At 42.8% G+C, this 14,522-nt stretch overlaps 1 protein-coding gene across 8 annotated transcripts in view; it reads right to left on the bottom strand.

Annotated features, from left to right (window-relative positions):
• The window catches only part of LOC139757219 (ATP-dependent RNA helicase DHX30-like), a 203,034-nt gene that overhangs the window by 157,346 nt on the left and 31,166 nt on the right, over nucleotides 1-14,522 (bottom strand). For 2 of the 8 annotated variants that reach the window (XM_071677394.1, XM_071677444.1), the window contains exon 1: nucleotides 14,129-14,477. The exons of 3 other annotated variants lie outside the window; for them this stretch is intronic. In XM_071677394.1, the coding sequence (XP_071533495.1) occupies nucleotides 14,129-14,270 (142 nt within the window). In that variant the 5' untranslated portion in view covers nucleotides 14,271-14,477. Of the gene's footprint in view, nucleotides 1-13,739; nucleotides 13,758-14,128; nucleotides 14,480-14,522 lie in introns of those variants that run through there. 3 more of the 8 variants (XR_011714551.1, XM_071677413.1, XM_071677424.1) reach the window with 3 other exon arrangements.

Raw genomic sequence — 14,522 nt, 5'->3', positions numbered from 1 at the left:
CTGAAACAGGAGTTGTGGGAGTATGTGATAGAATGTAAGAAAGTAAATTCTCGATTAATATGGGTAAAACTGAAAGTTGATGGAGAGAGGTGGGTGATTATTGGTGCATATGCACCTGGGCATGAGAAGAAAGATCATGAGAGGCAAGTGTTTTGGGAGCAGCTGAATGAGTGTGTTAGTGGTTTTGATGCACGAGACCGGGTTATAGTGATGGGTGATTTGAATGCAAAGGTGAGTAATGTGGCAGTTGAGGGAATAATTGGTATACATGGGGTGTTCAGTGTTGTAAATGGAAATGGTGAAGAGCTTGTAGATTTATGTGCTGAAAAAGGACTGATGATTGGGAATACCTGGTTTAAAAAGCGAGATATACATAAGTATACTTATGTAAGTAGGAGAGATGGCCAGAGAGCGTTATTGGATTACGTGTTAATTGACAGGCGTGCGAAAGAGAGACTTTTGGATGTTAATGTGCTGAGAGGTGCAACTGGAGGGATGTCTGATCATTATCTTGTGGAGGCTAAGGTGAAGATTTGTATGGGTTTTCAGAAAAGAAGAGTGAATGTTGGGGTGAAGAGGGTGGTGAGAGTAAGTGAGCTTGAAAAGGAGACCTGTGTGAGGAAGTACCAGGAGAGACTGAGTACAGAATGGAAAAAGGTGAGAATAATGGAAGTAAGGGGAGTGGGGGAGGAATGGGATGTATTTAGGGAATCAGTGATGGATTGCGCAAAAGATGCTTGTGGCATGAGAAGAGTGGGAGGTGGGTTGATTAGAAAGGGTAGTGAGTGGTGGGATGAAGAAGTAAGAGTATTAGTGAAAGAGAAGAGAGGCATTTGGACGATTTTTGCAGGGAAAAAATGTAATTGAGTGGGAGATGTATAAAAGAAAGAGACAGGAGGTCAAGAGAAAGGTGCAAGAGGTGAAAAAAAGGGCAAATGAGAGTTGGGGTGAGAGAGTATCATTAAATTTTAGGGAGAATAAAAAGATGTTCTGGAAGGAGGTAAATAAAGTGCGTAAGACAAGGGAGCAAATGGGAACTTCAGTGAAGGGCGCAAATGGGGAGGTGATAACAAGTAGTGATGATGTGAGAAGGAGATGGAGTGAGTATTTTGAAGGTTTGTTGAATGTGTTTGATGATAGAGTGGCAGATATAGGGTGTTTTGGTCGAGGTGGTGTGCAAAGTGAGAGGGTTAGGGAAAATGATTTGGTAAACAGAGAAGAGGTAGTGAAAGCTTTGCGGAAGATGAAAGCCGGCAAGGCAGCAGGTTTGGATGGTATTGCAGTGGAATTTATTAAAAAAGGGGTGACTGTATTGTTGACTGGTTGGTAAGGTTATTTAATGTATGTATGACTCATGGTGAGGTGCCTGAGGATTGGCGGAATGCATGCATAGTGCCATTGTACAAAGGCAAAGGGGATAAGAGTGAGTGCTCAAATTACAGAGGTATAAGTTTGTTGAGTATTCCTGGTAAATTATGTGGGAGGGTATTGATTGAGAGGGTGAAGGCATGTACAGAGCATCAGATTGGGGAAGAGCAGTGTGGTTTCAGAAGTGGTAGAGGATGTGTGGATCAGGTGTTTGCTTTGAAGAATGTATGTGAGAAATACTTAGAAAAGCAAATGGATTTGTATGTGGCATTTATGGATCTGGAGAAGGCATATGATAGAGTTGATAGAGATGCTCTGTGGAAGGTTTTAAGAGTATATGGTGTGGGAGGAAAGTTGTTAGATGCAGTGAAAAGTTTTTATCGAGGATGTAAGGCATGTGTACGTGTAGGAAGAGAGGAAAGTGATTGGTTCTCAGTGAATGTAGGTTTGCGGCAGGGGTGTGTGATGTCTCCATGGTTGTTTAATTTGTTTATGGATGGGGTTGTTAGGGAGGTAAATGCAAGAGTTTTGGAAAGAGGGGCAAGTATGAAGTCTGTTGGGGATGAGAGAGCTTGGGAAGTGAGTCAGTTGTTGTTCGCTGATGATACAGCGCTGGTGGCTGATTCATGTGTGAAACGGCAGAAGCTGGTGACTGAGTTTGGTAAAGTGTGTGGAAGAAGAAAGTTAAGAGTAAATGTGAATAAGAGCAAGGTTATTAGGTACAGTAGGGTTGAGGGTCAAGTCAATTGGGAGGTGAGTTTGAATGGAGAAAAACTGGAGGAAGTGAAGTGTTTCAGATATCTGGGAGTGGATCTGGCAGCGGATGGAACCATGGGAGCGGAAGTGGATCATAGGGTGGGGGAGGGGGCGAAAATTCTGGAGGCCTTGAAGAATGTGTGGAAGTCGAGAACATTATCTCGGAAAGCAAAAATGGGTATGTTTGAAGGAATAGTGGTTCCAACAATGTTGTATCGTTGCGAGGCGTGGGCTATGGATAGAGTTGTGCGCAGGAGGATGGATGTGCTGGAAATGAGATGTTTGAGGACAATGTGTGGTGTGAGGTGGTTTGATCGAGTGAGTAACGTAAGGGTAAGAGAGATGTGTGGAAATAAAAAGAGCGTGGTTGAGAGAGCAGAAGAGGGTGTTTTGAGGTGGTTTGGGCACATGGAGAGAATGAGTGAGGAAAGATTGACCAAGAGGATATATGTGTCGGAGGTGGAGGGAACGAGGAGAAGAGGGAGACCAAATTGGAGGTGGAAAGATGGAGTGAAAAAGATTTTGTGTGATCGGGGCCTGAACATGCAGGAGGGTGAAAGGAGGGCAAGGAATAGAGTGAATTGGAGCGATGTGGTATACCGGGGTTGACGTGCTGTCAGTGGATTGAATCAAGGCATGTGAAGCGTCTGGGGTAAACCATGGAAAGCTGTGTAGGTATGTATATTTGTGTGTGTGTACGTATGTATATACATGTGTATGGGGGGCGGGTTGGGCCATTTCTTTCGTCTGTTTCCTTGCGCTACCTCGCAAACGCGGGAGACAGCGACAAAGTATAAAAAAAAAAAAAAAAAAAAATATATATATATATATATATATATATATATATATATATATTTTTATTATTATTATTATTATACTTTGTCGCTGTCTCCCGCGTTTGCGAGGTAGCGCAAGGAAACAGACGAAAGAAATGGCCCAACCCCCCCCCCCATACACATGTATATACATACGTCCACACACGCAAATATACATACCTACACAGCTTTCCATGGTTTACCCAGACGCCTCACATGCCCTGATTCAATCCACTGACAGCACGTCAACCCCGGTATACCACATCGCTCCAATTCACTCTATTCCTTGCCCTCCTTTCACCCTCCTGCATGTTCAGGCCCCGATCACACAAAATCTTTTTCACTCCATCTTTCCACCTCCAATTTGGTCTCCCTCTTCTCCTTGTTCCCTCCACCTCCGACACATATATCCTCTTGGTCAATCTTTCCTCACTCATCCTCTCCATGTGCCCAAACCACTTCAAAACACCCTCTTCTGCTCTCTCAACCACGCTCTTTTTATTTCCACACATCTCTCTTACCCTTACGTTACTCACTCGATCAAACCACCTCACACCACACATTGTCCTCAAACATCTCATTTCCAGCACATCCATCCTCCTGCGCACAACTCTATCCATAGCCCACGCCTCGCAACCATACAACATTGTTGGAACCACTATTCCTTCAAACATACCCATTTTTGCTTTCCGAGATAATGTTCTCGACTTCCACACATTCTTCAAGGCCCCCAGAATTTTCGCCCCCTCCCCCACCCTATGATCCACTTCCGCTTCCATGGTTCCATCCGCTGCCAGATCCACTCCCAGATATCTAAAACACTTCACTTCCTCCAGTTTTTCTCCATTCAAACTCACCTCCCAATTGACTTGACCCTCAACCCTACTGTACCTAATAACCTTGCTCTTATTCACATTTACTCTTAACTTTCTTCTTCCACACACTTTACCAAACTCAGTCACCAGCTTCTGCAGTTTCTCACATGAATCAGCCACCAGCGCTGTATCATCAGCGAACAACAACTGACTCACTTCCCAAGCTCTCTCATCCCCAACAGACTTCATACTTGCCCCTCTTTCCAAAACTCTTGCATTTACCTCCCTAACAATCCCATCCATAAACAAATTAAACAACCATGGAGACATCACACACCCCTGCCGCAAACCTACATTCACTGAGAACCAATCACTTTCCTCTCTTCCTACGCGTACACATGCCTTACATCCTCGATAAAAACTTTTCACTGCTTCTAACAACTTTTGTCCCACACCATATATTCTTAATACCTTCCACAGAGCATCTCTATCAACTCTATCATATGCCTTCTCCAGATCCATAAATGCTACATACAAATCCATTTGCTTTTCTAAGTATTTCTCACATACATTCTTCAAAGCAAACACCTGATCCACACATCCTCTACCACTTCTGAAACCACACTGTCACTGTCTCCCGCGTTATATACATATATTATCCCTGGGGATAGGGGATTAAGAATACTTCCCACGTATTCCCTGCGTGTCGTAGAAGGCGACTAAAAGGGGAGGGAGCGGGGGGCTGGAAATCCTCCCCTCTCGTTTTTTTTTTTAATTTTCCAAAAGAAGGAAGAGAGGGGGCCAGGTGAGGATATTCCAAAAAATGCCCAGTCCTCTGTTCTTAACACTACCTCGCTAATGCGGGAAATGACGAATAGTTTAAAATATATAAATATATATATATATATATATATTCCTATGAGTCCACGGGGAAAATGAAACACGAAAAGTTCCCAAGTGCACTTTTGTGTAATAATCACATCACACAAGAGAGAAATATATCAGTCAGTTGATATACATTGAAGAGACGAAGCTAGGACTCCATTTGGGGATAGGGGATGGGGAGAAAGAATATTTCCCATGTATTCCCTGTGTGGCGTAGAAGGCGACTAAAAGGGAAGGGAATGGAGGGTTGGAAATCCTCCTCTCTCGTTTTTTTCTTTTTTTTTAATTTTCCAAAAGAAGGAACAGAGAAGGGGGCCAGGTAAGGATATTCCCTTAAAGGCCCAGGCCTCTGTTCTTAATGCTACCTTGCTAATGCGGGAAATGGCGAATAGTGGATGTTAATGTGCTGAGAGGTGCAACTGGAGGGATGTCTGATCATTATCTTGTGGAGGCTAAGGTGAAGATTTGTAAGGGTTTTCAGAAAAGAAGGAGTGAATGTTGGGGGAAGAGGGTGGTGAGAGTAAGTGAGCCTGGGAAAAGGAGACCTGTGTGAGGAAGTACCAGGAGAGACTGAGTACAGAATGGAAAAAGGTGAGAATAATGGAGGTAAGGGGAGTGGGGGAGGAATGGGATGTATTTAGGGAAGCAGTGATGGATTGCGCAAAAGATGCTTGTGGCATGAGAAGAGTGGGAGGTGGGTTGATTAGAAAGGGTAGTGAGTGGTGGGATGAAGAAGTAAGAGTATTAGTGAAAGAGAAGAGAGGCATTTGGACGATTTTTGCAGGGAAAAAATGTAATTGAGTGGGAGATGTATAAAAGAAAGAGACAGGAGGTCAAGAGAAAGGTGCAAGAGGTGAAAAAAAGGGCAAATGAGAGTTGGGGTGAGAGAGTATCATTAAATTTTAGGGAGAATAAAAAGATGTTCTGGAAGGAGGTAAATAAAGTGCGTAAGACAAGGGAGCAAATGGGAACTTCAGTGAAGGGCGCAAATGGGGAGGTGATAACAAGTAGTGATGATGTGAGAAGGAGATGGAGTGAGTATTTTGAAGGTTTGTTGAATGTGTTTGATGATAGAGTGGCAGATATAGGGTGTTTTGGTCGAGGTGGTGTGCAAAGTGAGAGGGTTAGGGAAAATGATTTGGTAAACAGAGAAGAGGTAGTGAAAGCTTTGCGGAAGATGAAAGCCGGCAAGGCAGCAGGTTTGGATGGTATTGCAGTGGAATTTATTAAAAAAGGGGTGACTGTATTGTTGACTGGTTGGTAAGGTTATTTAATGTATGTATGACTCATGGTGAGGTGCCTGAGGATTGGCGGAATGCATGCATAGTGCCATTGTACAAAGGCAAAGGGGATAAGAGTGAGTGCTCAAATTACAGAGGTATAAGTTTGTTGAGTATTCCTGGTAAATTATGTGGGAGGGTATTGATTGAGAGGGTGAAGGCATGTACAGAGCATCAGATTGGGGAAGAGCAGTGTGGTTTCAGAAGTGGTAGAGGATGTGTGGATCAGGTGTTTGCTTTGAAGAATGTATGTGAGAAATACTTAGAAAAGCAAATGGATTTGTATGTGGCATTTATGGATCTGGAGAAGGCATATGATAGAGTTGATAGAGATGCTCTGTGGAAGGTTTTAAGAGTATATGGTGTGGGAGGAAAGTTGTTAGATGCAGTGAAAAGTTTTTATCGAGGATGTAAGGCATGTGTACGTGTAGGAAGAGAGGAAAGTGATTGGTTCTCAGTGAATGTAGGTTTGCGGCAGGGGTGTGTGATGTCTCCATGGTTGTTTAATTTGTTTATGGATGGGGTTGTTAGGGAGGTAAATGCAAGAGTTTTGGAAAGAGGGGCAAGTATGAAGTCTGTTGGGGATGAGAGAGCTTGGGAAGTGAGTCAGTTGTTGTTCGCTGATGATACAGCGCTGGTGGCTGATTCATGTGTGAAACGGCAGAAGCTGGTGACTGAGTTTGGTAAAGTGTGTGGAAGAAGAAAGTTAAGAGTAAATGTGAATAAGAGCAAGGTTATTAGGTACAGTAGGGTTGAGGGTCAAGTCAATTGGGAGGTGAGTTTGAATGGAGAAAAACTGGAGGAAGTGAAGTGTTTCAGATATCTGGGAGTGGATCTGGCAGCGGATGGAACCATGGAGCGGAAGTGGATCATAGGGTGGGGGAGGGGGCGAAAATTCTGGAGGCCTTGAAGAATGTGTGGAAGTCGAGAACATTATCTCGGAAAGCAAAAATGGGTATGTTTGAAGGAATAGTGGTTCCAACAATGTTGTATCGTTGCGAGGCGTGGGCTATGGATAGAGTTGTGCGCAGGAGGATGGATGTGCTGGAAATGAGATGTTTGAGGACAATGTGTGGTGTGAGGTGGTTTGATCGAGTGAGTAACGTAAGGGTAAGAGAGATGTGTGGAAATAAAAAGAGCGTGGTTGAGAGAGCAGAAGAGGGTGTTTTGAAGTGGTTTGGGCACATGGAGAGAATGAGTGAGGAAAGATTGACCAAGAGGATATATGTGTCGGAGGTGGAGGGAACGAGGAGAAGAGGGAGACCAAATTGGAGGTGGAAAGATGGAGTGAAAAAGATTTTGTGTGATCGGGGCCTGAACATGCAGGAGGGTGAAAGGAGGGCAAGGAATAGAGTGAATTGGAGCGATGTGGTATACCGGGGTTGACGTGCTGTCAGTGGATTGAATCAAGGCATGTGAAGCGTCTGGGGTAAACCATGGAAAGCTGTGTAGGTATGTATATTTGTGTGTGTGTACGTATGTATATACATGTGTATGGGGGGCGGGTTGGGCCATTTCTTTCGTCTGTTTCCTTGCGCTACCTCGCAAACGCGGGAGACAGCGACAAAGTATAAAAAAAAAAAAAAAAAAAAAATATATATATATATATATATATATATATATATATATATATTTTTATTATTATTATTATTATACTTTGTCGCTGTCTCCCGCGTTTGCGAGGTAGCGCAAGGAAACAGACGAAAGAAATGGCCCAACCCCCCCCCCCATACACATGTATATACATACGTCCACACACGCAAATATACATACCTACACAGCTTTCCATGGTTTACCCAGACGCCTCACATGCCCTGATTCAATCCACTGACAGCACGTCAACCCCGGTATACCACATCGCTCCAATTCACTCTATTCCTTGCCCTCCTTTCACCCTCCTGCATGTTCAGGCCCCGATCACACAAAATCTTTTTCACTCCATCTTTCCACCTCCAATTTGGTCTCCCTCTTCTCCTTGTTCCCTCCACCTCCGACACATATATCCTCTTGGTCAATCTTTCCTCACTCATCCTCTCCATGTGCCCAAACCACTTCAAAACACCCTCTTCTGCTCTCTCAACCACGCTCTTTTTATTTCCACACATCTCTCTTACCCTTACGTTACTCACTCGATCAAACCACCTCACACCACACATTGTCCTCAAACATCTCATTTCCAGCACATCCATCCTCCTGCGCACAACTCTATCCATAGCCCACGCCTCGCAACCATACAACATTGTTGGAACCACTATTCCTTCAAACATACCCATTTTTGCTTTCCGAGATAATGTTCTCGACTTCCACACATTCTTCAAGGCCCCCAGAATTTTCGCCCCCTCCCCCACCCTATGATCCACTTCCGCTTCCATGGTTCCATCCGCTGCCAGATCCACTCCCAGATATCTAAAACACTTCACTTCCTCCAGTTTTTCTCCATTCAAACTCACCTCCCAATTGACTTGACCCTCAACCCTACTGTACCTAATAACCTTGCTCTTATTCACATTTACTCTTAACTTTCTTCTTCCACACACTTTACCAAACTCAGTCACCAGCTTCTGCAGTTTCTCACATGAATCAGCCACCAGCGCTGTATCATCAGCGAACAACAACTGACTCACTTCCCAAGCTCTCTCATCCCCAACAGACTTCATACTTGCCCCTCTTTCCAAAACTCTTGCATTTACCTCCCTAACAATCCCATCCATAAACAAATTAAACAACCATGGAGACATCACACACCCCTGCCGCAAACCTACATTCACTGAGAACCAATCACTTTCCTCTCTTCCTACGCGTACACATGCCTTACATCCTCGATAAAAACTTTTCACTGCTTCTAACAACTTTTGTCCCACACCATATATTCTTAATACCTTCCACAGAGCATCTCTATCAACTCTATCATATGCCTTCTCCAGATCCATAAATGCTACATACAAATCCATTTGCTTTTCTAAGTATTTCTCACATACATTCTTCAAAGCAAACACCTGATCCACACATCCTCTACCACTTCTGAAACCACACTGTCACTGTCTCCCGCGTTATATATATATATTATCCCTGGGGATAGGGGATTAAGAATACTTCCCACGTATTCCCTGCGTGTCGTAGAAGGCGACTAAAAGGGGAGGGAGCGGGGGGCTGGAAATCCTCCCCTCTCGTTTTTTTTTTTAATTTTCCAAAAGAAGGAAGAGAGGGGGCCAGGTGAGGATATTCCAAAAAATGCCCAGTCCTCTGTTCTTAACACTACCTCGCTAATGCGGGAAATGACGAATAGTTTAAAATATATAAATATATATATATATATATATATATATATTGCTATGAGTCCACGGGGAAAATGAAACACGAAAAGTTCCCAAGTGCACTTTCGTGTAATAATCACATCACACAAGAGAGAAATATATCAGTCAGTTGATATACATTGAAGAGACGAAGCTAGGTCTCCATTTGGGGATAGGGGATGGGGAGAAAGAATATTTCCCATGTATTCCCTGTGTGGCGTAGAAGGCGACTAAAAGGGAAGGGAATGGAGGGTTGGAAATCCTCCTCTCTCGTTTTTTTTCTTTTTTTTTAATTTTCCAAAAGAAGGAACAGAGAAGGGGGCCAGGTAAGGATATTCCCTTAAAGGCCCAGGCCTCTGTTCTTAATGCTACCTTGCTAATGCGGGAAATGGCGAATAGTGGATGTTAATGTGCTGAGAGGTGCAACTGGAGGGATGTCTGATCATTATCTTGTGGAGGCGAAGGTGAAGATTTGTAAGGGTTTTCAGAAAAGAAGGGAGAATGTTAGGGGGAAGAGGGTGGTGAGTGTAAGTGAGCCTGGGAAGGAGACTTGTGTGAGGAAGTACCAGGAGAGACTGAGTACAGAATGGAAAAAGGCGAGAACAAAGGAGGTAAGGGGAGTAGGGGAGGAATGGGATGTATTTAGGGAAGCAGTGATGGCTTGCGCAAAAGATGCTTGTGGCATGAGAAGCATGGGAGGTGAGTTGATTAGAAAGGGTAGTGAGTGGTATGATGAAGAAGTAAGATTATTAGTGAAAGAGAAGAGAGAGGCATTTGGACGATTTTTGCAGGGAAAAAATGCAAATGAGTGGGAGATGTATAAAAGAAAGAGGCAGGAGGTTAAGAGAAAGGTGCAAGAGGTGAAAAAGAGGGCAAATGAGAGTTGGGGTGAGAGAGTATCATTAAATTTTAGGGAGAATAAAAAGATATTCTGGAAGGAGGTAAATAAAGTGCGTAAGAAAAGGGAGCAAATGGGAACTTCAGTGAAGGGGGCTAATGGGGAGGTGATAACAAGTACTGGTGATGTGAGAAGGAGATGGAGTGAGTATTCTGAAGGTTTGTTGAATGTGTTTGATGATAGAGTGGCAGATATAGGGTGTTTTGGTTGAGGTGATGTGCAAAGTGAGAGGGTTAGGTAAAATGATTTGGTAGATAGAGAAGAGGTAGTAAAAGCTTTGCGGAAGAAGAAAGCCACCAAGGCAGCAGGTTTGGATGGTATTGCAGTGGAATTTATTAAAAAAGGGGGTGACTGTTGACTGGTTCGTAAGGTTATTTAATGTATGTATGACTCATGAAAAGTTTTTATCGAGGATGTAAGGCATGTGTGCGTGTAGGAGGAGAGGAAAGTGATTGGTTCTCGGTGAATGTAGGTTTGCGGCAGGGGTGTGTGATGTCTCCATGGTTGTTTAATTTGTTTATGGATGGGGTTGTTAGGGAGGTGAATGCAAGAGTTTTGGAAAGAGGGGCAAGTATGAAGTCTGTTGGGGATGAGAGAGCTTGGGAAGTGAGTCAGTTGTTGTTCGCTGATGATACAGCGCTGGTGGCTGATTCATGTGAGAAACTGCAGAAGCTGGTGACTGGGTTTGGTAAAGTGTGTGAAAGAAGAAAGTTAAGAGTGAATGTGAATAAGAGCAAGGTTATTAGGTACAGTAGGGTTGAGGGTCAAGTCAATTGGGAGGTGAGTTTGAATGGAGAAGGACTGGAGGAAGTGAAGTGTTTTAGATATCTGGGAGTGGATCTGGCAGTGGATGGAACGATGGAAGCGGAAGTGGATCATAGGGTGGGGGAGGGGGCGAAAATTCTGGGGGCCTTGAAGAATGTGTGGAAGTCGAGAACATTATCTCGGAAAGCAAAAATGGGTATGTTTGAAGGAATAGTGGTTCCAACAATGTTGTATGGTTGCGAGGCGTGGGCTATGGATAGAGTTGTGCGCAGGAGGATGGATGTGCTGGAAATGAGATGTCTGAGGACAATGTGTGGTGTGAGGTGGTTTGATCGAGTAAGTAACGTAAGGGTAAGAGAGATGTGTGGAAATAAAAAGAGCGTGGTTGAGAGAGCAGAAGAGGGTGTTTTGAAATGGTTTGGGCACATGGAGAGAATGAGTGAGGAAAGATTGACCAAGAGGATATATGTGTCGGAGGTGGAGGGAACGAGGAGAAGAGGGAGACCAAATTGGAGGTGGAAAGATGGAGTGAAAAAGATTTTGTGTGATCGGGGCCTGAACATGCAGGAGGGTGAAAGGAGGGCAAGGAATAAAGTGAATTGGAGTGATGTGGTATACTGGGGTTGACGTGCTGTCAGTGGATTGAATTGGGGCATGTGAAGCGTCTGGGGTAAACCATGGAAAGCTGTGTAGGTATGTATATTTTGCGTGTGTGGACGTATGTATATACACATGTATATACATACATCCATTTGCTTTTCTAAGTATTTCTCACATACATTCTTCAAAGCAAACACCTGATCCACACATCCTCTACCACTTCTGAAACCACACTGCTCTTCCCCAATCTGATGCTCTGTACATGCCTTCACCCTCTCAATCAACACCCTCCCATATAATTTACCAGGAATACTCAACAAACTTATACCTCTGTAATTTGAGCACTCACTCTTATCCCCTTTGCCTTTGTACAATGGCACTATGCACGCATTTGGATTTGTATGTAGCATTTATGGATCTGGAGAAGGCATATGATAGAGTTGATAGAGATGCTCTGTGGAAGGTTCTAAGAATATATGGTGTGGGAGGCAAGTTGTTAGAAGCAGTGAAAAGTTTTTATTGAGGATGTAAGGCATGTGTACATGTAGGAAGAGGGGAAAGTGATTGGTTCAGTGAATGTTGGTTTGTGGCAGGGGTGTGTGATGTCTCCATGGTTGTTTAATTTGTTTATGGATGGGGCTGTTAGGGAGGTAAATGCAAGAGTTTTGGAAAGACGAGCAAGTATGCAGTCTACTCTGGATGAAAGAGCTTGGGAAGTGAGTCAGTTGTTGTTCGCTGATGATACAGCACTGGTGGCTGATTCGGGTGAGAAACTGCAGAAGCTGGTGACTGAGTTTGGTAAAGTGTGTGAAAGAAGAAAGTTAAGAGTAAATGTGAATAAAAGCAAGGTTATTAGGTACAGTAGGGTTGAGGGACAAGTCAACTGGGAGGTAGGTTTGAATGGAGAAAAACTGGAGGAAGTGAAGAGTTTTAGATATCTGGGAGTGGATTTGACAGCGGATGGAACCATGGAAGCGGAAGTAAATCATTGGGTGGGGGAGGGGGAAAAAAGTTCTGGGAGTGTTGAAGAATGTGTGGAAGTCAAGAACATTATCTTGGAAAGCAAAAATGGGTATGTTTGAAGGAATAGTGGTTCCAACAATGTTGTATGGTTGCGAGGTATGGGCTATAGATAGAGTTGTGCAGAGTAGGATTGATGTGCTGTAAATGAGATGTTTAAGGACAATATGTGGTGTGAGGTGGTTTGATCAAGTAAGTAATGAAAGGGTAAGAGAGATGTGTGGTAATAAAAAGAGTGTGGTTGAGAGAGCAGAAGAGGGTGTTTTGAAATAGTTTGGTCACACGGAGAGAATGAATGAGGAAAGATTGACCAAGAGGATATATGTGTCAGAGGTGGAGGGAACGAGGAGAAGTGGGAGACCAAATTGGAGGTGGAAAGATGGAGTAAAAAAGATAATGAGTGATCGGGGTTTGAACATGCAGGAAGGTGAAAGGCATGCAAGGAATAGAGTGAATTGGAATGATGTGGTATACCGGGGTTGACGTGCTGTCAATGGATTGTACCAGGGCATGTGAAGCGTCTGGGGTAAACCATGGAAAGTTCTGTAGGGCCTGGATGTGGAAAGGGAGCTGTGGTTTTGGTGCATTATACATGACAGCTAGAGACTGAATGTGAACGAATGTGGCCTTTGTCGTCTTTTCCTAGCGCTACCTTGCACACATGCAGGGGGAGGGGGTTGTTATTTCATGTGTGGCGGGGTGGCGAGGGGAATGAATAAAGGCAGACAGTATGAAGTATGTACATGTGTATATATGTATATGTCTGTGTGTATGTATATGTATATGTTGAGATGTATAGGTATGTATATGTGTGTGTGTGGATGTGTATGTATATACATGTGTATGTGGGTGGGTTGGGCCATTCTTTCATCTGTTTCCTTGCGCTACCTCACAAATGCGGGAGACAGCGACAAAGCAAAATAAATAAATATATATACATAAAATTTGTTTCTGCTTTGGTTCAGAGTCAATCTCATTATTCTTGCTTATCAAAATCCTGCACTTTCACTAAGATGTCAGTATCTCAAATCTGAACCACAAAATAAATTTATTACACTTATGTTAGGTCTACCCTCTACAATACATACTGGAGCAGAAGATTTTCTAACGGTCAGTATGTTACCATTAGTCTGCAGTTAATCTGGTGAAACTGAATCATATCTATATTGTATATGCTGGCAATGTTCCAAACTATATGAAAGCTCCATCTTTTCATCTAATCACAATACCATAAAGTATATCACCTTATATTTCCTGAGCTGATGGTTTTGGAATGAATACTTGTTTCATTGGTGTGAAATTGTAGAATAATCTAATTTGTATATTGGAAATTCTCAGTCAGAAGATATTTCTACAAAACACATTAAGGATAATTCTGATACCAGTTCTCATTCTTAGTTAAAACAGTTTTATTAACTGCTAGTCTTCTTTATTTCTAGTCAAAAGCTTTATTCTTAATAGTGATTTGCTATGTTTGACAATCTCTTTTTTTCACTTGTATTTGGTGACTAGAATAAGTGAAATATGCTGTATTATCCCTGAAAATAGTCAATATATCACAAAGAACTTAGCACTTCTAAATAAATCAAATAATAAATCAAACATAAGGGTCTACGAAAATATTGTTTCTTACGTCCTGCTTTGGATACTGATAGTGGAGTTAATCTGAAGTGTCTGCATTTCAATATCAAGTGATTCCCTTCTGATAATGTAAGGCATTTTGGTATGCCATTTTTTACCGGAAATATCTTTATAACCTTTTCCAAGAGAACCATTTATACTACCCACTACAATTTTTCTCTTTATGGACAGTTTACTTGAAAGTTACTTCCGATATATAATGTCCTGCACTATTACTGTATTCATTTCAGGGCAGTTGAGTCCATGCAATGGGTACTGGCTGAGACGTTTTAAATGTTCACGTTGATATGCACAATCGTATCTACAAGCTGGATACCGAAAAAGCTTCTGCTCTCAACCTCAGTACACTTTAGATACAGTTTATATCATCAATAAGTAAGGATATT

Source organism: Panulirus ornatus, chromosome 2 (genome assembly GCF_036320965.1).
Source record: "Panulirus ornatus isolate Po-2019 chromosome 2, ASM3632096v1, whole genome shotgun sequence".
Lineage (NCBI taxonomy): Eukaryota > Metazoa > Arthropoda > Malacostraca > Decapoda > Palinuridae > Panulirus > Panulirus ornatus.
This window is presented reverse-complemented; position numbering and strand designations above follow the sequence as displayed.